Source organism: Anomaloglossus baeobatrachus, chromosome 5 (assembly GCF_048569485.1).
Source record: "Anomaloglossus baeobatrachus isolate aAnoBae1 chromosome 5, aAnoBae1.hap1, whole genome shotgun sequence".
In the NCBI taxonomy this organism is placed as follows: Eukaryota; Metazoa; Chordata; class Amphibia; order Anura; family Aromobatidae; genus Anomaloglossus; species Anomaloglossus baeobatrachus.
This window is the reverse complement of record NC_134357.1, coordinates 523683089-523708925: the sequence shown is the minus strand read 5'-3', so window position 1 is coordinate 523708925 and position 25837 is coordinate 523683089. Positions and strand designations below refer to the sequence as shown.

At 48.1% G+C, this 25837-nt stretch overlaps 1 protein-coding gene across 1 annotated transcript in view; it reads left to right on the top strand.

The window, feature by feature from the left end:
* Positions 1–25837, top strand: part of LOC142312884 (uncharacterized) — a 361786-nt gene that overhangs the window by 65178 nt on the left and 270771 nt on the right. The window contains exons 10-14 of the mRNA XM_075351868.1: positions 13741–13781; positions 24853–25000; positions 25130–25309; positions 25393–25516; positions 25600–25697. Coding sequence (XP_075207983.1) covers positions 13741–13781; positions 24853–25000; positions 25130–25309; positions 25393–25516; positions 25600–25697 — 591 coding nt within the window. The remainder of the gene's footprint in view (positions 1–13740; positions 13782–24852; positions 25001–25129; positions 25310–25392; positions 25517–25599; positions 25698–25837) is intronic.

The following is a 25837-nucleotide window of genomic DNA, read 5'->3' as shown; positions in this document are numbered from 1 at the left end:
GCTGAGTTGGCATGCCTCCTGAGAGGGTGCCTTGACCAATAGATCGTCCAAGTAAGGGATCACAGAGTGTCCGTGAGAGTGCAAGACTGCTACCACTGCTGCCATGATCTTGGTGAACACCCGGGGGGCTGTCGCCAGACCAAATGGCAGAGCCACGAACTGAAGATGTTCGTCTCCTATCACGAAGCGCAGAAAGCGTTGGTGCTCCGTAGCAATCGGCACGTGAAGATAAGCATCTTTGATGTCTATTGACGCTAGGAAATCTCCTTGGGACATTGAGGCAATGACTGAGCGGAGGGATTCCATCCGGAACCGCCTGGCGTTCACATGCTTGTTGAGCAGTTTTAGGTCCAGAACGGGACGGAAGGAGCCGTCCTTTTTTGGAACCACAAAGAGGTTGGAGTAAAATCCTCGGCCCCGTTCCAGAGGGGGGACAGGGATCACGACTCCTTCTGCTCTTAGAGAGTCCACCGCCTGCAGCAGGGCATCTGCTCGGTTGGGGTGTGGGGAGGTTCTGAAGAACCGAAGTGGAGGCCGAGAACTGAACTCGATTCTGTACCCGCGAGACAAAATGTCTGTTACCCACCGGTCCTTGACCTGTGACAGCCAAATGTCGCAAAAGCGGGAGAGCCTGCCACCGACCGAGGATGCGGAGGGAGGAGGCCGAAAGTCATGAGGTAGCCGCCTTGGAAGCGGTTCCTCCATTTGCTTTCCTGGGGCGTGAGTGAGCCCGCCAGGAATCTGAGCTCCCTTGTCCTTTCTGAGTCCCTTTGGACGAGGAGAATTGGGGCTTGCCCGAGCCTCGAAAGGACCGAAACCTCGACTGCCACTTTTTCTGTTGAGGTTTACTTGCTCTGGGCTGTGGTAAGGAAGAGTCCTTACCCTTGGACTGTTTTATGATTTCAGCCAATGGCTCACCAAACAGTCTGTCTCTAGATAATGGCAAGCTGGTTAAGCATTTTTTGGAACCAGCATCTGCTTTCCAGTCCTTTAACCATAAGGCTCTGCGCAAAACCACAGAATTGGCGGCCGCCATAGAGGTACGGCTCGTAGACTCTAGGACAGCATTGATAGCATAGGTCGCAAACGCAGACATTTGCGAAGTTAGGGACGCCACCTGTGGCACTGCTGGATGCATGATAGCATCCACCTGTGCTAAACCCGCTGAAATAGCCTGTAGTGCCCACACGGCCGCGAATGCTGGAGCAAACGACGCGCCGATAGCTTCATAGACAGATTTCAACCAAAGGTCCATCTGTCTGTCATTGGCATCTTTAAGTGAAGCGCCATCTTCTACTGCGACTATGGATCTAGCCGCCAGCTTGGAAATTGGGGGATCCACCTTTGGGCACTGGGTCCAGCGTTTGGCCACTTCAGGGGGAAAAGGATAACGGGTATCCTTAGAACGTTTAGAGAAACGCTTGTCTGGATGAGCGTCGTGCTTTTGGATTGATTCTCTGAAGTCAGAGTGGTCCAAAAAGGCACTTAATTTACGCTTGGGATACAGGAAATGGAACTTCTCCTGCTGTGCAGCTGCCTCCTCTGCAGAAGGGGCTGGGGGAGAAATATCCAACAGCCTATTAATCGCCGATATAAGGTCATTAACCATGGCGTCACCATCAGGGGCATCCAGATTGAGAGGGGCCTCAGGATTAGACTCCTGATCACCGTCCTCAGTCTCATCACAGAGAGACTCTTCTCGCTGAGACCCTGAGCAGTGTGATGACGTCGAGGGTCTTTCCCAGCGAGCACGCTTAGGCTGCCTGGGACTGTCATCTGAGTCAGAGACTTCAGCCTGTGATGCTTGGGACCCCCTTGAAGTACGGATTAGTTCCAACTGAGGGGGACCAGTGAGCATAGCCACAGCAGTGTCCATAGTCTGAGGAACTGGCCTGGCCTGCAAGGTCTCCAGGATCCTTGTCATAGCCTCAGACATTTTATCAGCAAACACTGCAAAGTCTGTCCCCGTCACCGGGGCAGGGTTCACAGGCGTCTCTGCCTGGGCTACCACCACAATAGGCTCTGGCTGGCGAAGTGCCACTGGGACTGAACATTGCACACAATGTGAATCATTGGAGCCTGCTGGTAGATTAGCCCCACATGCAGTACAAACAGTGTACACAGCCCGTGCCTTGGCAGCCTTGCGTTTTGCGGATGACATGTTGCTGCGTCCTCAGAGCAGTACAGAGTGTCCAGCCAGAAGCGACCTTACAGTGCACTATATAAAAATATATATATATATATATGGTACCAATAAAGAAGTACACTAATATATCACTGAGGCACTAGTGGGGCCTGCACTACTGTGCAGCTTACCACCCGCTGAGGAGCGGTGTGTGGTCGCCAGAAATCCCTCTAGTCTGGGTCTCCCAGAGCCTGCTGCCTCCTTCCAGCCAGATCGCATGTGTAATGGCTGCCGGCGTCCTTGTGGAGAGGGGGGGCGGGCCCTGGGCGTACACCGACGAAGAGCGGGAAGTCTGCTTCCCCTTGTGCCTAGTGAGAGGGCTGGAGCATGTAAATAAGGCTCCAGCCCTCGGCGCAGCCATTGAGCAGCGTCTCTCCCCTACCCTGATTGACAGGGTGGGGGCGGGAACGAAGCGGCGCTAGGCCGCAGAAGCCGGGGGCTAAAGTTAAAAACGCCGCCGCCGTACAAGCGCGGTCGGCGCCAAGCCCCCGGCGCACTACAAGTCGCAGCTGCGCCGCCGCTCCAGGAGCGGTCGGCGCAGTAGTTCCCAACACACAATCGTCACTCAGCAAAGCTGCAGTGACCTAACCCCCAGCGTACAGCGCCACTGTCCCCGGCGCACTATAACGCTCAGCAAGCCCTGAGAGTGTCCGTGCCTGCCGGGGACACAGAGTACCTGAAGTTGCAGGGCCATGTCCCTGAACGGCACTCCCGCTCCCAATCCAGCAGGTTCTATGGGTCTGTGGATGGAGCCCGGCCCCAGGGCTTGGGGGCCGGCAGGATCCCACTTCCACAGAGCCCCTCAGGGGGATGTGGAAGGAAAACAGCATGTGGGCTCCAGCCTCCGTACCAGCAATAGGTACCTCAACCTTACAAGCACCATCACGGGTGAGAAGGGAGCATGCTGGGGGCCCTATATGGGCCCTCTTTTCTTCCATCCGATAGAGCCAGCAGCTACTGCTGACTACAAACAGTGGAGCTATGCGTGGATGTCTGACCTCCTTCGCACAAAGCAGAAAACTGGTGAGCCAGTGATCCCACTGGGGGTGTATAGCCAGAAGGGGAGGGGCCTTACACTTTTTAGTGTAATTGCTTTGTGTGGCCTCCGGAGGCAGTGCTATACACCCAATCGTCTGGGTCTCCCAATAGAGCGCCGAAGAAAGTAGTTTCCTGGGTAGACCTAAACAATTCCTCCCTTTTTTCCGCCCACATATTGAAAGCCCTCCGCTCTGACTGCCACTCCTCTTTATTTTCTTTGCTTGGACTGTGCTGGAAAATTGTGTAGGCCTGTCTCACCCTCTCCGAGGATTCATTGACAAGGGGTCTGAATCTTTTTTTTTTCCCAAAGTGGAAACATAGGAAATTATTTTGCCTTATTACCGCTTTTGCTGTGTCCCAGAGCAATAAGGGAGTATCCCCATGTTGGCTATTGTGCAACAAAAACTCAGACCACCACTCCTTCAGCTTTAACGCAAAGTCTTCATTACCATGAAGGAAAGCTGGGTATCTCCACAAATATTCCGAGCCCTACGGGTGGATGTCCGCCATCTCCACCACCACTGGTGCATGGTCAGATATCACCAAGTCATGTATAGAGACAGAGCGGAGACTGCGCATCACATTGTTTGTAACAAAAAATGGTAGATTTGGGACCACGAATCATTTGCATGGGAATAGTGCGTGAATTCCCTATCCTGGGGATGCATATGTCGCCACTCGTTGTGAAGAGCCGTGGTCTCTAAGAGGTTTAATGACTTTGTACTTACTTTGCGGCGCTTAGGGGTACTTCTCACATAGCGAGATTTCTAGCGAGATTGCTGCTGAGTCACAGGTTTTGTGCCAGTGACCTCATCAGCGATCTTGCTGTGTGTGACACTAAGCAGCGACCTGGCCCCTGCTGTGAAATCGCTGATTGTTACACACTGTTCTGGTTCATTTTTTGCTTGTTGGTCTCCTGCTGTGCAGAACACTTCGGCGTGTATGACGGCGGGAGACCAACGAACACCGAATCTGTGTAAGCGGCGTACGCTGGTAACCAGGGTAAATATCGGGTAACTAAGCAAAGCGGTTACCCGATATTTACCCTAAGTTACCAGCGTACACCGCTTACAGGCTGCCAGCCCTGGCTCCCTGCACACGTAGCCAGGGTAAATATCGGGTAACTAAGCAAAGCACTTTGCTTAGTAACCCGATGTGTACCCTAGCTACGTATACAGGGAGCCAGCGCTGGAAGCCTGTAAGCGGTGTACGCTGGTAACCAGGGTAAATATCGGGTAATCAAGCAAAGCGCTTTGCTTAGTTACCCAATATTTACTCTGGTTACCAGCGTACGCCGCTTACACAGATTCGGTGTTCGTTGGTCTCCCGCCGTCAAACACGGTAACAGTTACCAAGCACCTGAGAGGCTGAGAGGGTTTTGGTCTGTTACTATGTTTAAGTTGCGTCCATATAGGTAGGGCTGCAGTTTCTGCAGGGCCCACACTATAGCGAGGCACTCCTTCTCCACGCAACTTCCCGGGGTAAGAGCTTGCGACTGAGAAACACCACCGGATGCTCTTCTCCCTCCCCATTTACCTGGCTGAGTACCACACCCAGGCCAAATGCACTGGCATCTGTCTGAACTATTAACCGTCGGGTGAAGTCTGGGACTTGTAGGATTGGGAAACTGGCGAGGGCAGCTTTCAATGCTCTGAAGGAGCGCTCACAGTCTTCTGTCCAGGTGACTACTTGCGGTAGCTTCTTTCTTGTGAGGTCTGTCAACGGCTTAGCAAGAGCACTATAGTTAGGAACGAACTTCCTATAGTACCCTGCTGTACCCAAGAAGGACATTACCTGCTTCTTTGACTTGGGGGTAGGCCAGGAGGTGATGGCATCAACCTCCCTGGCTTTGGTTTCAGGGTCCCGCCACGCTGACATGGGGTGGGTACATCTGTCCCATCCCTCTGACAGATAGTGGATCCAACTTTCCGATCATCTGGACAGGCGATGGGTACAACTTTCCCATCATCCTGGCCGGCTGGGGAAAAATCCTTCTCACTACCTTGGCATTTTATGGGTTCTGCTTCCCCATCACAGTGACAAGTAGGGAGCACAACTTTCCTATCTCCCTGGCAGGTTAGGATGGCTGCCTTCCCCTCCCCCTGACAGGCAGTGAGCAGTACCCTCTCATCCTCCATACAGGCGATGGGCACAGCTTTCCCATCATCCTGACCGGCTGTGAGAGACACTTTCGCACTACCATGACACGTTATGGGGCCTGCTTTCCCATCACCCTGACAGGTAGTGAACACAACTTTCCCATTGTCCGGACAGGACATGGATCCGACTGTCCCATCACCCTGTCCAGCCGGGGAAAACATTTTCCTCTCACCATATAGTACCACAGAATCAGTGCTAATCATGGAGCAGCTACCATCGGTCATGTCACAGTCCATTGGGACACTGAAACTGCACACAGCCACCTTCCTCATGGCTGCCGTGCCTGTCTCTATCTCCCTTAGCAACGATTCTTACAGCTGTGAGGGGATTGTCAGCCACATCACCTTGTAGCATGACATGGCTGAGTTCTCGTGTATCATGAGACGCATCACTCTGTGATACCTCAGGGTCCGCGCTAATTATGGGGCAGCTACCACCGGCCATGTCACAGTCCGTCGTGACACTGACAAGCTGCATGTGACCACCTTTCTCATGTTCCCCATGCCTGCCTCCATCTACCTTAGCGCAGACACTCACTGCCTTGGGGAAATCCTCAGCAGCGTGACCCTGCAGTGCAACATGGTTGAGGTGTCGCCAATGGTAACGAGCTGCCAGTTCTCACGGGCTTAACCACCCGCCTCAACCACAAACAGGACATTGGCACTAGGCCCTCGGGCCTCAGGTGTGGAGCTCCTCTTCTGCCTCTCTGGATAAGCAGAGCTGAGGTGTCCAGGCTGGTTGCAGGAAATCATCTGCGAGTGTCAAAGGTGGGCCAGGCACTGGTTGATGACACAGGACCTACGGAGGTTGGCTGGCAGGGACAAGGAGGGTAGTAGTGGTCATCTTACCTCCTTTCCAGCTGGTGGAAGGTGGCTTCCGCACCCCCGATGCACAGTTGGCCTCATAGGTGTCAGCAATCTGTGCTGCTGTATTCGCATCCTTTGGTTCCCGGTCCATCACGAACTGTCGCATGTCCGCAAGACAAAGGTGTAGGAATTGGTCCTTTACCATCAGGTCTGTTATCTGCTCAGCAGTGGTGGCGGACAGTCCTTAGGCCCGTTGGTTAAAGTTGGTCCGGAGCCCATCCACAACGTCTCTGTTGCTGTCGTGTGGTCCACGCTCGAGGGTCCAGAACTTTTTGCGGTACATCTCTGGAGTCAGCTGATACTTCCATATTAGGGCTTGCTTTATGGCCTCATAGTCTCCACTCTGCTCTTGAGGGAGACTGGCAAACGTGTCCAGGGCCTTGCCTTGCAGCCCTGGGGTTAAGTATTATGCCCATTGTGCTGGGGGCAATTGGTACTGCAAGCAAGTCTTTTCAAATCCCCTCAGAAAGGTGTCCAAGACCCCGTCCTTTTCCATCACAGGAAAGTGCTCCGGTCAGGGCTTAAAACTGTTGGCATTATCGGACACACAGTTCAGTAGGGAAGATGTCTGCTGCCGGGTTTGGAGGACCTTCAATTCATGGTCTCTCTGGGCCTGACGCTCCGCTCTCTCAGCCTCTCGCTCGGCTCTCTCAGCCTGGACCTGGCGCTCAGCTCTCTCCTGATATTGCTGAATGAGCTTCAGCCGTCCTTCCTGGTCATCTGCAGCGAGTTGCTGTATGGCCGTCTGCAGGTAGGAGTCCATGCTTGTCCCGGTCGCTGCTCTGGCTTGAAGCTGCAGAAGAGGCCCTGGCCGCAGTATCATCCAGGGCTCGGCTTGTCTCCCCGTCATCAGCACTAGAGGATCGGACTTGCTTTGCATCCCATTGTAACAGTTCTTTAATGAGGTCTGGCTTGTTTTTGCCATTGACATCAATCTCTCTGGTCGTGCAGATGGCAATCAGAGTCTCCTTCTGAGCTGGCTGTACCAGGCTTCGGTCAGCACAGCCATAGTTGCCGAATAAAAGATAGGATAGAAAAACAAGAGACAAGGGAGAAGGTAACTGCTACAAATACAGTATTGTTCCAGGTATATTTAAACATTGAGTTCGATCCTCAAAACTTTTGCAAGTTTTTAGTGAAAAGGATTGCTCAAACCAGATCACTAATGCTCTATATCCCACCGCTTGCCACCAATTTGTCACGAACAGCCTGGGGAGTCACTCAGATATCCCGCAGCTGTTCACTAATTTGTCACTAACATGACTACTCTCTAGCGCCCCCCTTGTAGGCAGGCCACTTTTGGTACTGCAGGACAATGTATAAAATGAGGCTGCTGAGCTAATAATGCCAAATATTGGAGGTCTCACAGCAAGGGTAAATGTATATATCACCGTTTCCCGCTAATGGAATATATATATCTCGGTACCCTTAATGATAGCACTCCAATAATTCTATGCAATAATAATTACGCTGCCACCATCCAGACTTTCTACAGGTAGCTGGGGACCCGTTTCAGATAGCAGAAGGCTTTTCGGACGGGTTTGGGTTTGTATATAGAACAGAAGGAAACAAACTATTACATTTTATATATTTAATCCGAAAATAGGCAGTGTTTAAAAAATATACAAGAATTTACATAAGGGGAACAATACAAATACAGTATAGACAGTTACATAAAATAAAAGGTATAAACATGAAACTTACTAAACTCGTGCCATAGGTGGGACGTCCGAATTTAGGGAGGGAGGGGCTGCAAGAGAAGAAGATGGTAGAAAGACGGCCAGCATCACCACTTACTGATGCCCTCCAGTACTGACTCCCTCCAGCAAGGAGCTAATCGTTCTTGCCCTCAGGTAACCCCCCTCTCTGTGACCTCATTTTACGGTCTCTTGTGGGCTGTGCCAAGAGTGTCACAAAGTTCTTTAATTCTAGCTTTTCACATATCTTTGCCCCTGGGCCACACAGGTGAAAGATATTAGCGTCATATTTTATATCTCGATTTTACATTTACATAGATACCAAACACAACGCATCTAGCATGATTTACTGGCCAATACTAATTTGTCATGATACCAGCGATTTCCCTGTCAAGCTAAACGGTGCACTGGGTTCAGCGGTCCACAGGGATTCTGGCAGTATGTTTTTCATCTTTCTAGCATTAACGGGCCACGTAAAAAACTGTATTAGGAGTTTTCCCTCCAACAGAACAAAGGATTGTCTTTTCTGTACATCTTTTGGCTGTAGCTCTACCATCCCCGAGTCGTAAATTCCTAAACTTTCAGGCCGATCAGATAATCGTCATGACGATCTGTGTCTGATGGTGGGGAGGGGGTAAGGACCCTTCAAGAGTTTTACATGACAACCCTCTTATACAATTACTACCACCAAAAGGGCGGACATTTTCTTCCTTACTGGTTCTGGGAGCAGTAGAAATTTCCTTCAAACATGAATTCCACTCTCCTTACCTAAGCTGCATAGGTGCCTTGGGGACTTTCCACCTTCAAGTACACTACTCAATGCTATGAAGGGGCTGTCGCCCCAAACCAAATGACTATGCTCTACTGCGGCCGCCTCAACGAAAACTGAATCCAGAGTCCCGTCTTCCAAGATACATCTGCGGCCGCGCCAGGAGTCATAGGAGGCCACTTCTCCCTCAGTAGCCAGCTGCTGGTACCTGGTCGTGGGTGACTGCTGGGGGTCCGAATCCCACTCCTATACGATCCACTCATGCTCAGCCTTTGCTAGGCTCCGGCTAGCCACATCCTGCAGCAGCATCCGGTCAAAATGTACCTGATTGGCTGGCTCGCTGTGGGATGCCTCTTCCATGGGTTGTGCATCTGTAATGGTGCAACCGGAGCTCCTCAGAGAAGGTAATGGCACCGGTTGACCAGGTCAGGGGAGTCTCCACTTTCGGGACCTTGCCCCCCAGGGTGAAGCCTCTTCCAGTTCTTCCTCCCATTTCCTCAGGGTCACAGCCCATTCTCCCTCAGCTTCCCGAGGGGGCCAAACTCTTTGTTTCAGATGTCTAGGCTGGAGACAGGCACCTCTAATCACGGGGTGTTCCTTAATCTCAAGCTTCTGCACATATGATTCAGCGCTTCATGCTCTTAATCTCACCCTCCATTGAATTCACAAAGGGCAGGTTTTTCTATAGATGGTGTGGTTCCTTATCCCCCGCTTCTGAGTGTTCCAGTAAGTATATTGCGATCTTTTCTTTTGAGTACGCCCATGATGTGCATCGCCCGTGCTCGGATTTCGGCCAAATCTGTTCCCTTTTGCTTCATTGTTGTGTACCTTATTTTCCTCAGGCATTGCCCATAACAGACCATGCAAGGCTCGTCCCTGCTCACAGCGCCACTTGAAAGGGGAAGGTCAGTAGGACTCCACTTCCCTTCCTTAAGGCCGCTTTACATGCGAAATTCGTGACGCACATCCGGCCTCGTTAGCGACGTCGTTGCGTGTGAAACGCACGAATGACCATTACCGAGCAATTTTACTTACCTTATCGTTGATCGTTGACACGCTGTCCATTTCCCAAATATCGTTGCTCTAGCAGGACGCAGGTTGTTTGTCGTTCCTGTGGCAGCACACATCTCTATGTGTGACACTGCAAGAACGAGGAACAACCTCATACCTGCGGCCGGCCGCAATGAGGAAGGAAGGAGGTGGGCGGAATGTTTGTCCCGCTTATCTCCGCCCCTCCGCTTCTATTGGGCGGCCGCTTAGTGACGTTGCTGTGACGCCGAACGAACCGCCCTCTTAGAAAGGAGGCAGTTCGCCGGCAACAGCGACGTCATTAGGCAGGTAAGTAGTTTGATGGGTATTAGCGATGTTGTGCGCCACGGGCAGCGATCTGCCCGTGACGCACAACCGACGAGGGCGGGTATACACGCTAGCGAGATCGCAGCGTGTAAAGTGGCCTTTAGTCTGAAGTTGTGCATGTGTTCTGCCTTGGCTAGGGGGTGCGATACTTACTTGCGTTTTCTGTGGTACGTCCACCACCCCACCGCCGATCACCGTCAGAGACGTAGCCGGATAACACATCACATAGGCAGACTCTTTGCCACATAACCACAAACTATTTTGCTTGCAATCTTCATGATAGACAACTCCTAGACAGACATGGCCACTTTCCTTCTATGATCCTGTTCTGCTGCCGCTGTTCTGTTGCATACTTTACTGTCTAGCACTTATCCAGGGTATAAGCCCTCCAGCAGCTGAGTCTGACTTCTACTTTTCCCGGTCTCTTAGCTTTGCGGCTTGCTGTGTCCTCAGGACTCAATGGAGGAGACCTCCTGGTTCCCAGGTGAACCCCGAAACAGAGCATGTTTGCCCCAGGAACCTCTCTGCAGAACTGAACGTCCTTCCTGGCCTGTCTGCCTAATAGTGATGTGTCGGTCGCGAACGATCCAACAAAAAGATCCGGCTCCCTGCTGTGACCGACAGGAGCCAGATCCCCAGTGTGAGCAACTAAATTTTCTAAAATGGCTCTTTTCGCCGCTGAAACCCCGCCCACACACGGGTAAACTCCGCCCACTCAACAAGTGGGCGATGTTTAGCTGCAGGTGGGCGGGGCTTCAGCTGCATTACTATATTCTTAATTATGTGTTCACCTTGGGTGAACACATATTTAATAAGGAGCCAAGAACGATCCGAATGAGCCGGCTCTTTTTGGTGAGCGGAGCCATGGGAACCGGATCACCAAAAAAGAGCTGGACTGCCCATCACTACTGCCTAACCAACTTTCTGTCGCTCCTCCCTTCTTTGCTGCAAGGTTAAGTTCACACAGGGCATCTTTTGCTGAATTTTTGAGGTTCCAAAGATGCACCAAAATGCATGCATTTCCTTCTTCCAGCAAAGTCTATGAGATTTTGCTGTCCACATTGTGCATCTTTTGTTGTCTGCATCTTGGCTGCGTTTTTGAAGATGCAGCCAAGATGCAGCATGTCAATTCTTTGGCTAAGTTCACACAGGGCATCTTTTGCTGTGTTTTTGAGGTCACAAAAATGCACTAAAATGCATGCATTTCCTTCTCCCAGCAAAGTCTATGAGATTTCTATTTTGCTGTCCACACTGGACATCTTTTGTTGGCTGCGTTTTTGAAGATGCAGTATGCCAATTCTTTTTTACCGTGTTTTTGAGCCCTTCCAGTCAATAGATTTGACTTAAAAAAATGCATTGGCCAAAATGCAGTAAAAACCCATTGCATTTTTAATGCGTGTTTGCCGCGGTACAGTTTTGGTGCATTTTTTTGGGACAAAAACGCTGCATCTTTGTGGTAAAAAAAAGATGCTGCGTGTAAACATACCCTTGAAGATGCACCATGTCATTTTTTTTTGTGTTTTTGCCACGGTGCCTTTTTAGTACGTTTTTTGGAACAAAATGCTGTATCTTTGTGGTAAAAAAAAGATGCGGCATGTGAACATACTCTAACTCTCCTAGGTTACCAAAGTATCTATCTCTGGGCCTATGGCACCTGCACATAACGCTCTCTCAGTTACTTAACAAACTCCATGTTATATTATATCCTACTTAGCATTCTTACCTTACTCTAATATCTATCTGATAACACTCCTATACAGGTATGCATTGACTCGCACATGACAAATTACACTGTATAAATTAAAATACAATAAAATAGTTTACATAGAACACGGTCACACTCAGGAGGAGTGAGGCAATTCTACCACCACCTACACACACCCACCTCTGCTCCGTACGCCTCGTACACACACGGCTCCGCTCCGTACACCTCGTACACACCCACCTCTGCTCCGTACACCTCGTACACACCCACCTCTGCTCCGTACACCTCGTACACACCCACCTCTGCTCCGTACACCTCGTACACACCCACCTCTGCTCCGTACACCTCGTACACACACCCACCTCTGCTCCGTACACCTCGTACACACACGGCTCCGCTCCGTACACCTCGTACACACCCACCTCTGCTCCGTACACCTCGTACACACACGGCTCCGCTCCGTACACCTCGTACACACCCACCTCTGCTCCGTACACCTCGTACACACACCCACCTCTGCTCCGTACGCCTCGTACACACACGGCTCCGCTCCGTACACCTCGTACACACCCACCTCTGCTCCGTACACCTCGTACACACCCACCTCTGCTCCGTACACCTCGTACACACCCACCTCTGCTCCGTACACCTCGTACACACCCACCTCTGCTCCGTACACCTCGTACACACCCACCTCTGCTCCGTACACCTCGTACACACCCACCTCTGCTCCGTACTCCTCGTACACACCCACCTCTGCTCCGTACTCCTCGTACACACCCACCTCTGCTCCGTACTCCTCGTACACACCCACCTCTGCTCCGTACACCTCGTACACACCCACCTCTGCTCCGTACACCTCGTACACACCCACCTCTGCTCCGTACACCTCGTACACACCCACCTCTGCTCCGTACACCTCGTACACACCCACCTCTGCTCCGTACACCTCGTACACACCCACCTCTGCTCCGTACACCTCGTACACACCCACCTCTGCTCCGTACACCTCGTACACACCCACCTCTGCTCCGTACACCTCGTACACACCCACCTCTGCTCCGTACACCTCGTACACACCCACCTCTGCTCCGTACACCTCGTACACACCCACCTCTGCTCCGTACACCTCGTACACACCCACCTCTGCTCCGTACACCTCGTACACACCCACCTCTGCTCCGTACACCTCGTACACACCCACCTCTGCTCCGTACACCTCGTACACACCCACCTCCGCTCCGTACACCTCGTACACACCCACCTCCGCTCCGTACACCTCGTACACACCCACCTCCGCTCTGTACACCTCGTACACACCCACCTCCGCACACCTCGTACACACCCACCTCCGCTCCGTACACCTCGTACACACCCACCTCCGCTCCGTACACCTCGTACACACCCACCTCCGCTCCGTACACCTCGTACACACCCACCTCCGCTCCGTACACCTCGTACACACCCACCTCCGCTCCGTACACCTCGTACACACCCACCTCCGCTCCGTACACCTCGTACACACCCACCTCCGCTCCGTACACCTCGTACACACCCACCTCCGCTCCGTACACCTCGTACACACCCACCTCCGCTCCGTACACCTCGTACACACCCACCTCCGCTCCGTACACCTCGTACACACCCACCTCCGCTCCGTACACCTCGTACACACCCACCTCCGCTCTGTACACCTCGTACACACCCACCTCCGCTCCGTACACACCGTACACACACGGCTCCGCTCCGTACACCTCGTACACACACGGCTCTGCTCCGTACACCTCGTACACACACGGCTCTGCTACATCCACACTGTAAACCCCTCCTGACCCCACACATAACCTTCCCCTCATTCAGCCCCATGACACCCAGCACAGCAGAGTCCTGCATACACTGAGGAGCTGACCATGTGACCCCTGACTCCTCCCCTCCATGTGACATCATCACAGGTCCTGTAAGCACAGAGCAGCCATATATCTAGTGTGCGGCTCTGCATGTGGAGGTATGTGGAGATTCCCCATTGTGGGTGCAGGTGAAATTAACTCCTTCTGGACTGTGACTATTTAGTTGATCTTGTGTTTCTGCATCCCAAAAGCAATTTTTTGTAAACTATAGAGATAAACAAACTTGAGGTTTGGGTTTGGAAAGCAACTTCCAGAAAAACAAGGTTCGAAGTTGGAGTGATGAGTACGAACCATTGAAGCGAGCAGCGCTGTGCTGGGGTATGAGTGACGCTCAGCCCTGTGTGAGCCGAGTGCAGTGTTTGAGCCGCTCACACTGGGGTAAAATCAGTGTGATCAAATGTAGTACACACACAAAAAACAAAAAAAAATGTGAAAAATCCCCACCCACTCTCCCCCGGAAATGTTTCGCTTGTGGCCCATAAGCAAAACACTTCCAGGGCAGTATTTTTCAAAAAAAAAATGTCTTGTGTGTATGCACACTACATGTGATCACGCTGATTTTACCCCCAGTGTGAGCCATTCAAACGCTGCACTCGGCTCGCACAGGGCTGATCATCACTCATACTCAGGCACAGCGCTGCTCGATTGAGTGGCTCGTACTTGTAACTCACTCCAACTTCAAACCCGAACCTTGTTTTTTTTAGAAGTCGGTTTCTGAACCCGAACCTCAAACCTCAGGTTCTCTCATCTCTAGTAATCCATCTTTTCCCTGGAGGAATCACCTAACAACAGCGGAGGAAACAAGTGACGATTACTAGTGATTAGCGAGCACTACCTTACTTGGATGCTCTATACTCGTAACCAGCAGACGGGCACGACTCAAGTACTAAGTATAATGGAAGTCAATGGGGAATTTGAGCATTTTTCTGGTAAATCCGGAAAATGCTCAAGTTCCCCATTGACTTCCGTTATACTCGGGTACATGAGTCACGCCCATCCGAACATCCAATAGCTTGTTACAAGAAATGTGTAGTGCCGGTTAAATCTAGGTGGTTGTTTGGACTTGATCCTGGGGCTGCAGCGCCTGATTTATCTGCCTTTTTTATTTTTTCTTCAATTTTTATCTTAGGCTTTTTTACTAAATGCAATTTAGAGCCAGACTAAATATCTGAATAAGTGAAAAAAAGACTGAAACAGAACTTGTTCTTGGAGTGTCTCCAACCAGATCTTCAACCATAATACTCCGTATTTTGCATCAAACCATCAGCCATAAAACGCGTAACCATTTTAAGTAGAGGAAGTAATTCTAAAGGGGGCTTTACACGCTGCGACATCGCTAACGATGTATAGTCGGGGTCACGGTGTTTGTGACACGCAGCGTATGACAGGCTGGAGCGACTTAAAACAATCGCAACAAAAACAAAAATAGTTTCTTTTGGAGAGGTCGTTTAATTACAAAAAATCGTTGTCAGGTAAGTAGCGATGTTGTTCTTCGTTCCTGCGGCATCACACATCGCTATGTGTGACACCGCAGGAGCGACGAACATCTCCTTACCTCTGTCGCGCCGGCAATGAGGAAGGAAGGAGGTGGGTGGGATGTTCGGCCCGCTCATCTCCGCCCATCCGCTTCTATTGGCCGGCCGCTTAGTGACGTCGCTATGACGCCGAACGCACCTCCCCCTTGAAGGAGGGATTGTTCGGCGGTCACAGCGACGTCGCTGACCAGGTATGTGCGTGTGACGCTGCCGTAGTGATAATGTTCGCTACGGCAGCGATCACCACATATCGCACGTACGACGGGGGCGGGTGCTATCGCGCACGACATCGCTAGCTATAGCTAGCGATGTCGTAGCTTGTAAAGCACCCTTAAGATGTCTCCTCTGAAAGTCATATTTTTCTTATCCAAATGACTGCCCCATTCTATGTCCTGTTGTGTATAAATATGTGACTCTTCAGATTTTGTGTTATACCATGCCTGATGAAGAGACCTGAGTAGTCTCGAAAGCTTGCAATTATTACCATCTTTTCAGTTAGCCATTAAAAGGTATCAACCACTGAGGACTCTGTTCTTTTAAACAATTTTTTATCTCTACTGGCTAACACGGTACAAAGATATATTTTACTTGTATCAAAATGGAGGATACCAGAATGTACCGCATCTTTATGGAACTAAAGACACTTCTGAAGAAACGCGCACAACTGGACAGCGACATATTTTTCTTATCCAAATGACTGCCCCATTCTATGTCCTGTTGTGTATAAATATGTGATTCTTCGGATTTTGTGTTATACCATGCCTGATGAAGAGACCGGAGTAGTCTCGAAAGCTTGCTATTATTGCCATCTTTTCAGTTAGCCATTAAAAGGTATCAACCACTGAGGACTTCGGTTCTTTTAAACAATTTTTTTTCCTCTGAAAGTCATGATTTTAACCCTAGAACGCATACCTGGGGCCGCGCAGGCCTCCTAGGTTACTTGTTTTATTTTTTCTCCAAGATTACTCGTTGACTTAATGTTTTGAAATATTCACATCTCAAATAAACTTTGAAAAGTATTTCTATTTGAGTTACTCCATGTTATTTGCACACAGGCCTAAAAGGCCCCAGGTATGTGAAAGTGTAGATTTCTATGGTTGCGCGTTCTAGGGTTAAGATGATTTCTCAACTGGTTAATCTAAAGATACTGAGATCTTGCCACAAATTTTGCTATAATGTTTGTTTTAATTATTTCCAAAGTGGTCTCCCTTGTTCTATTTAGAAGGCAATCCGCTTTGCTATCTTTGGAGTCTCTCATGTTAAAAGTATCCTCAAAATGAATTACATTTTCATTTATTACTTTGGCCCATATCAATAAGCGCTCTGCTTTCATGTTGCCTTAGCAGCCAATCTGAGCTCTGCTTTCATTTTACCTTAGCAGCCAATCAAAGCTCTGCTTTTATTTTACCTTAGCAACCAATCGGAGCTCTTCTTTCCTTTTATCTGAGCAACCAATCAGAGCTCTTCTTTCATTTTACTTTAGCAATCATAACTCAGCTTTCATTTTACCATAACAGCCAATCAAAGCTCTCGTTTCATTTTACCTTAGCTGCCAATCAGAGCTCTGTTTTCATTTTACCTTAGCAACAAATTAGAGCTCTGCTTTCATTTTATCTGAGCAACAAATCAGAACTCTGCTTTCATTTTACTTTCGCAATCATAACTCGGCTTTCATTTTACCTTAAGAGCCATTCAAAGCTCTGATTTTTCCTTAGCAACAAATCAGAACTCTGTTTTCATTTTACTTTAGCAATCAATCATAACTTTGCTTTAATTTTACCTAAGCAACCAATCAAAGCTTTGCTTTCACTTACATTATAGTAATGGCTGGTGGTAATAAACTTCATGTACAATTCCTATGAGCAAACCTGGGAATATGAAGACCAGAATTCACTTAATGTTTGAATACATAATACAGACAAGTTCTTATCAATTGTCCTCCCAGACATCACGTCAGTTTATTCAGAAATTCTTGGGGGATATGCACCCGGTGGGGGAAATTGCCCTACACTGTACCTTGTCATAAAACATGTCTGGCATGCCACCCCAACGGGTGATCGGGATGGTATTGTGATACAGTGCACTTCACAATAGGATGTGAGCATATCCTGGAGGTGCACTTAGCAGGGGTAGTGGTCCTATGTTAGGTCATGCCACAACTCAGGTCCAGTGTGTTATCATGGTGCGCAGAGCGTAACCGGGATAGCCCTGCGTTAGGGCACGGGGCACAATATGTTGCCACAGTGTGTAAATGGCATGGGGGCACATTGCATGCTTTGCTATCAGGATACGTAATTGGGTTGGCACTGTGTTGCAGCATAGTGCTCAGCCGATCGCACAGGTATATATTATATACATAAATTTATTGATTTGTGTGCGGGTGATTGCGTGATATGGCTTGCCGTGCGTATTTGCGATATGCGTGCTGTTTGTATTGGATCACTTACTAGGATGCTCTCCGTGGAGCATGTATGGGTGTGAGTGCCTATGGCTGCGGATGATTCATGCTGACATGCGCGCATGCGCAGAGAAGCGCTGTGCAGTGATTAAACATATGAACCTCCGACTCACCGTCCGACTCCTTCTGCGCATGCGCCCTGACTGATTATGACGCACATGGTCCGGACCGCGCTGGCGTCACGACTCAGGTGACTGTTCTGATCTTTAAAAACCTGTTAAACTCAATGTACGGCACTTATTTTCCCTGACGAAGCCGCAGCGGCGGCGATACGCGTGGGGTTCCTGTGCATCCACAATTGCGCTTTTGGCCTGTGTCCCACTTACCCCATTATTATGGGTTTTTGATGCCAGCTGGGTTGTAACTATTGGTGAGATAATACCATCATTTTTGCTGGTGGGGTGAGCGGTTACTTTGCAACCTTGCAGGGTTGGTTTATGCTGCATCTCCGCCCTCCCTGCTTCTGGGGATAAAAAAACCCCTTTCATACATGGTTTTTCACCTTAATAATCTTGCCTGGTTATATGTCCCCCTTGGAGACCTTGGGATTATTATATCCAATCGTACTCTGCATATGTATTCTTGGTCCTTTTGAATTGGATCAATAGATATTTTGGACATATTTTTGGTCCCTTATTAGGATGTATATATATGGTCATAATATGCTGCACTGGGAACTATAGCTGGAATTTCTTAACTAGGTGACATATGCCTTCCATAATTGTGTATTGTATAATCTTATTGTATGGAATTGTATTGATTGTAGTGCAATATTGTGGGTGCCAGGTTGTTGGAGTTTATATTTTAATTGGTTTTAACATGTAGAGGTGCATTGAATAAAGGTTTTCTATATTATTAATTGGGTTGTGCGGTTATATGCAATGTCTTTTTCTTCTTTATAATTGTATTCAAGCTCCGTTGCATTTCCAGCACCCCTTTAAGATATTATATACATATATGCTGCGGTGGTGCACTCTGTTTTTTCTTCCCCTTTTCATATATACATGAATTTCCCCTGCCCCAGGGTTCTTAGAGTTGCACACCATCTATTGTGGTGGCATTGTTATCAGATAAGTTACTAGTACAATAATTTCAGTCACCTGGTTGTGACGCGGTGGTTGATTTCCCATGGACTGGGATTCTCGAGAGGCGGCATGGCAGGCGCAGTCGGGCAGTGTGTTCCTTGCAGGTGGGGTTTCCCACCCACCCTCAGATGAATTTTCCATCTTGACCTCAGATCTAACCTCGGCTCACAGAACAGGTGTAAGACTATGGTGGAACATACGTAGTCTGGAGGAATATCTAAGAGCCGGCATAGTCCCACGAGGGTTACGGGTTTCCATCTTCCCAGCATGGGAGCCCTCTCTGGCATTCCAAGATACTTGGGAGCAGGGTCTCCTTGAGTGTTCGGGTATTCTCATAAATATGTTGTTAGAGCATGATAGGACCCTTTTGGCCACTACAAAGACCAATATTAAAGACCTTGAGACGAAGCTGAATAAATTAGACAATCAAACGGCGGTGGTGGAGTTCCAGGGTAAACTTAAGGAGACCTTAGATCGCTATGAACAAGAAATAATCGACAAAAAACGAAAAAAGTTCCAAAGAGATCGCACGGACTTTGACAATAAAACCATTTTTAAATGGAAGCACAGGGGTAATGCCCGAAATACTAAATCCTTTAGGCCCTATTCTAACAATCAAGACGATCGCAGGGCTTCCAGGGACACGAGCTCCAGTGATTTTTTGTCTGCTACCGGCAGCGACCTGGACACAGGACCAGAAGAGGGGGCCGCAGGAGGGGTGTTCACAAGAAGAACGACCAGAGCTCGCAAACAAACAAACCATTACAGATTGGGTGCGAGACCGAAGGTACGGAACTAAGACCAGCTATGACCACTCAGGAAAACCCTGATACCCTACAGGTAATCAATCTATCTGATTATGCCTTATCGCCACATGAAATTTCTGTCTTGAGGAAAGGGCTCACCTTTTCACCTACGCACAAGTTGGATAAATTCATTTTGATTAAGGACTTGTACCTCTTTTGTAGGAGACTAACGCTCCAAGTTCTCTTCAAAAGACCGGAAGCCATAGATTCACTGGAACCGGATGAACAACAAGTGTTTCGTGACCTATTGGAATTATTGCAAGAGAATGACAACGACACCAGTAGGGGTAAGTTTCCTTACAAAAATAAATCTAGTGTCACTCCTTCTTTCTCGATTGCACCCGCAATCAAGTTGTTTTTTGAGTTGGTAAAAAACGATTTTTTGAAATTCCCAACTGTGAATCCTAGAGCCCCTAACCTGACTCCATCAGAGAAAAAGGCCATTAATAGCCTTAAAGCTAATAGCCAATTAGTTATCAAGGAAGCAGATAAAGGGGGCAATGTGGTGATCTGGCCCATTGATATGTATTTACAGGAGGCCCAGAGGCAACTAAGTAACACAGCTTATTATAGCAGGCTGCCGTCTGATCCCACTGCCCCCTTCATGGCTAAGCTTCATCATCTACTAAATGGGGCACAACAGGTTGGCATTATTTCCATGGACGAGAAAAAATTCATGTGGGTGGAGCATCCCATTATTCCAACCTTTTACATGCTGCCCAAAATCCACAAATCTGTTACTCAGCCACCGGGAAGACCTATAGTGGCAAGTATAGGCAGTTTGGGGGAAAAGGCTAGTATCTATATAGATTTTTTCTTGCAGCCCATGACCATGCGTTTGCCTTCTTTTGTGCAGGACACTTCCAATTTTATAGATATTTGTAGGAAGATCAAACTTCCACCGCAGGCATTGTTGGTAACCTGCGATGTGGAATCCCTATATTCCAACATAGGGCATGAGGATGGCATGCATGCGGTCTCTTACTTTTTGGACAACCAGACACGTTCAGACCGCATGCATGACTCTTTTCTCATAGATTTATTGGATTTTGTACTAAAGCACAATTATTTCCTATTTGATAGGAATTTTTATAGGCAAATTTCGGGCGTTGCTATGGGGGTTCGGTGTGCTCCGGCCTTCGCAAATCTATTCTTAGGTTGGTGGGAGGCCACGCAGGTTTTCCCACTGGACACCTTTCGTAACAGGATTAGTCATTGGTATAGATATATCGACGACATATTCTTTGTATGGTCTGGGTCAAAGGAGGAGTGTGATGAGTTCATCACAACCTTGAATGTGAACACCTATAATATCTTTTTGACCCATCAGGTCTCAGCGTCCAGAGTGCCCTTTTTGGATTTATTGGTCTCAACCAAAGGAAGCCATCTGTCGACGACTCTATTTAGGAAGCAAACCGCCACCAACAGTCTGCTGGAATTCCATAGTTTTCACCCACATCATGTGAAGAGTGGGGTACCAATGGGTCAGTACCTGCGCATAAGACGCAATTGCACAGATGAGCAAGATTTTAACCAACAAGCGGCTTTACTTACCAACAGGTTTCGTGCCCGTGGATATCCCAGGAGAGTGCTATCTAGAGCTTACCAACGGGCCGCATCTGAGACACAGGCATCCCTGATCAAGACCTCCTCAAAATATACAGATAGTAAGGTGAGGTTTATTACCACCTTTAATGATCAGTGGGGTGAAATAAGGAGTGTTTTGCAAAATCATTGGTCGGTGCTAACCTTAGATTCACAAACATCAGATATGGTGCACCAGTTTCCACAAATGACAGCCCGACGGGCCCCCAACTTAAGGGATCTTATCACAAGGAGCCATTTGGTGAGACCCTTGACTCGGCTTAACCGAGGTGTGGTATTGAGAGGGTCATTTCCATGTGGGGAATGCAATATCTGCAGCTATATGCTACCTACCTCCAACACTTTTAATAACCCTCACGATAACAAGAGTTATGCCCTCACGGGCTACATAAACTGTAAAACACGGAATGTGATTTACTGTTTGATATGCCCATGTAATCTGGCTTATGTGGGACAGACCACGCAAGAACTCCGTAAGAGAATCCAAAAGCACTTCTCAACTATTAATCTTGCTCAATCAGATATAAAGAAGGGCAAATCCATCACCCCAGTGGCTTCACACTTTATGATGCACCATCGGAGCAAAGTGATAGGCACACGGGTTCTCGGGCTGCAGAAATATTTTGGAAACGGTAGGGGTGGATCATGCCACAAATGGCTACTCCAACAGGAATCTAAATGGATTTTTAATTTACACTCTGTTTCCCCAGCAGGCCTGAATGAGGAGTTGCTGTTCACAGGATTCCTGGGTTGATATCTTGAGGGATGGTTCCTGTGCTATTGTGGAGGTCCTGGCTGCATGAATCTGTCATCACAACAATACGTCTGATCTTCTGCCAACAAAGGGACTTCTGCGAGCCACTAAGTAAACTCCCCTTTACAGGCAACTGGTTTGTCAGTTGGTTCACATGCCTTGCTGGATATACGCTCTGGAGCTCACGACGATGGGCTAGTCCTATGGAGTCCCCCCTATAAGTTGGAACTCTGGTATTGATGGCTGGACTGTCTCTAATCCTTGATGGCATCCTCGACACTAAAAGATGGACTCTTCTGGAGACCCCTTGAATGGACTTTATCTTCGTTGGCATTTGGAACTAACCGTTACACCCTCTGATTTTTATCTTGGATGCTCAAATTGAATGGGCACCCCATGACTCATCACATTCGTATTAAAAGATATTGGATGTGGCCATATCATCTCCAAATATGCCTTATTGGCTATGGGTATGTGATGGGGAAGTGATATATGTTTATTGGGGTGGGCCCTTAGGTCATTAATCCCTAGGGGGCACATGAACAGGGCTATATGGGATGTGTCCCCATAGGGAGATTTTCGGATGGGCCTTGGTGAACAATATATCAACGGTCCCTGTATTGGGAGGTATTGATAGGGGTTTTGTCTGGGGGTGTAGCCTCATTCTGCACAATTTATACATGGTAATACATGAACTTGTGGGGTATGGTTGGCATGGGCAATTGCAGGGCGATTCACTGATTCCAATGGGATTGTTGGGTTGACCGCATGCATTGGGAATGTGGTTTCCCATCCCACTGGGTGTTGATTTTGATGTTGTCCCTTGGGGGATATGCACCCGGTGGGGGGAAATTGCCCTACACTGTACCTTGTCATAAAACATGTCTGGCATGCCACCCCAACGGGTGATCGGGATGGTATTGTGATACAGTGCACTTCACAATAGGATGTGAGCATATCCTGGAGGTGCACTTAGCAGGGGTAGTGGTCCTATGTTAGGTCATGCCACAACTCAGGTCCAGTGTGTTATCATGGTGCGCAGAGCGTAACCGGGATAGCCCTGCGTTAGGGCACGGGGCACAATATGTTGCCACAGTGTGTAAATGGCATGGGGGCACATTGCATGCTTTGCTATCAGGATACGTAATTGGGTTGGCACTGTGTTGCAGCATAGTGCTCAGCCGATCGCACAGGTATATATTATATACATAAATTTATTGATTTGTGTGCGGGTGATTGCGTGATATGGCTTGCCGTGCGTATTTGCGATATGCGTGCTGTTTGTATTGGATCACTTACTAGGATGCTCTCCGTGGAGCATGTATGGGTGTGAGTGCCTATGGCTGCGGATGATTCATGCTGACATGCGCGCATGCGCAGAGAAGCGCTGTGCAGTGATTAAACATATGAACCTCCGACTCACCGTCCGACTCCTTCTGCGCATGCGCCCTGACTGATTATGACGCACATGGTCCGGACCGCGCTGGCGTCACGACTCAGGTGACTGTTCTGATCTTTAAAAACCTGTTAAACTCAATGTACGGCACTTATTTTCCCTGACGAAGCCGCAGCGGCGGCGATACGCGTGGGGTTCCTGTGCATCCACAATTGCGCTTTTGGCCTGTGTCCCACTTACCCCATTATTATGGGTTTTTGATGCCAGCTGGGTTGTAACTATTGGTGAGATAATACCATCATTTTTGCTGGTGGGGTGAGCGGTTACTTTGCAACCTTGCAGGGTTGGTTTATGCTGCATCTCCGCCCTCCCTGCTTCTGGGGATAAAAAACCCCCTTTCATACATGGTTTTTCACCTTAATAATCTTGCCTGGTTATATGTCCCCCTTGGAGACCTTGGGATTATTATATCCAATCGTACTCTGCATATGTATTCTTGGTCCTTTTGAATTGGATCAATAGATATTTTGGACATATTTTTGGTCCCTTATTAGGATGTATATATATGGTCATAATATGCTGCACTGGGAACTATAGCTGGAATTTCTTAACTAGGTGACATATGCCTTCCATAATTGTGTATTGTATAATCTTATTGTATGGAATTGTATTGATTGTAGTGCAATATTGTGGGTGCCAGGTTGTTGGAGTTTATATTTTAATTGGTTTTAACATGTAGAGGTGCATTGAATAAAGGTTTTCTATATTATTAATTGGGTTGTGCGGTTATATGCAATGTCTTTTTCTTCTTTATAATTTTATTCAGAAATTCATGAAAGAACAGGAAAGAGTTAAATATCCTCGGATTTGCGCTGATTGTTTTTCTGCTAGACTGTATGTCTGTCAAGCCTCATTTGTCAATTGGGAGAAAAGTTCTAATATGGCCGATTTTTCACGTACATTCTCGTGAGCCAAACTCAACAGCCTTCCTTATAGCTATAGGGCTGTAGAGATTGCGTCAAGGGCCACCCAACCAGTCCTTAATTGAATGTGAATGTTGAATGTGTGAAACTGTATTTCAGCTGTATCTGAAAATGAAGATGGCCGATCATTGCACTGATAAATATCACCTGCAGTGTGGATGATGCCGATTCAATTGTAAGTGGTTGAAGCGCGAATTAGGTGTATAAAATATGCATTCAGCTACAGGTTTGGTTAGGTGAGGAATGGGGTGAAACTACTACTATGGAGGAAAAAATCTACTTGTTGCTGTATTTAGCCTACAACAAATAGGTTTTATTAGTACATATGAAGCTACAACTTTTGTATCTTTTAGTCTGTTATACAAGAGACAAGATGGAACTGCCTTTACCTTGATAAGATACTAAGTTTATGTTCTAGTTCATTCAAAGAAAGGATATAACAGCCATGAGTTATATCTCTTTTTATGTTCCCCTTATTATCTTTAGTACCTGAATCATTAAATCGGATCTTTATGATTTTTCATTTTCTCATTTTCTTCCCATTCAGATCCTTACAATATTGGATCCTCTCTGGAGATCTTCAATATAAGAAAAATCTCATGATCGACCCATCAATGATGGATAGGGACAGGGACAAGATGGCGGAGAGGATATTACACATCACCCTAGAGATCCTCTTCCATCTTACTGGACAGGTAAGAGATTTTGATGACGTCAAATTACATCATTCCTATCTATGGGAATAACAGATGGACAGAACTGGAGAGGTGAGGACTCTGGAAATGTCTGTAGTGAGATTTATTAATACGTCTCTCCATAACAAGGATTACACGGTAGTGAAGGAGACCTCTAGTGAGCGTTGTCAGGACCCTGTGTCTGAGGGATGGGGAAGACCCCTGAGCCCAATCACGGGGCCTCCACGTCACCCCCTGATACATGAGGACATCAATGACCAGAAGATCCTAGAACTCACCTACAAGATGATTGAGCTGCTGACTGGAGAGGTGACACTGCTGGGAATGCTGGGACATTATACAGAAATGCTATGAAGGGATTGGCAGAATGATTGTATCATTGTATGTGTCAGGTTCCTATAAGGTGTCATGATGTCACCATCTATTTCTCCATGGAGGAGTGGGAATATTTAGAAAAACACAAGGATCTATACAAGGACGTCATGATGGAGGTTCCCCAGCCACTCACATCACCAGGTAATAAATAGGACTAAATACAGACGGCCTATAATTATCTGTATGTAAAGCATGAATTCAGTCCCTGTATGTGTTTCCTCCAGTTCTATCCAGTAAGAGGACAACACCAGAGAGATGTCCCCAACCTCTTCTTCCTCAGGACTGTAAACAAGAAGATCCCGATGTTCCCCAGGATCATCAGGTAGATGGAAAGAAGGTGCCATGAAATCTCCCCTATGATGTGTAGACAGCTGTGAAGATCTTGTGTTCAGTCTTGTTTTATCCACCAGTATGATATGTTTTATACTTGTGTAATGAAAAAGGTAGAGATGGCAGGATTAG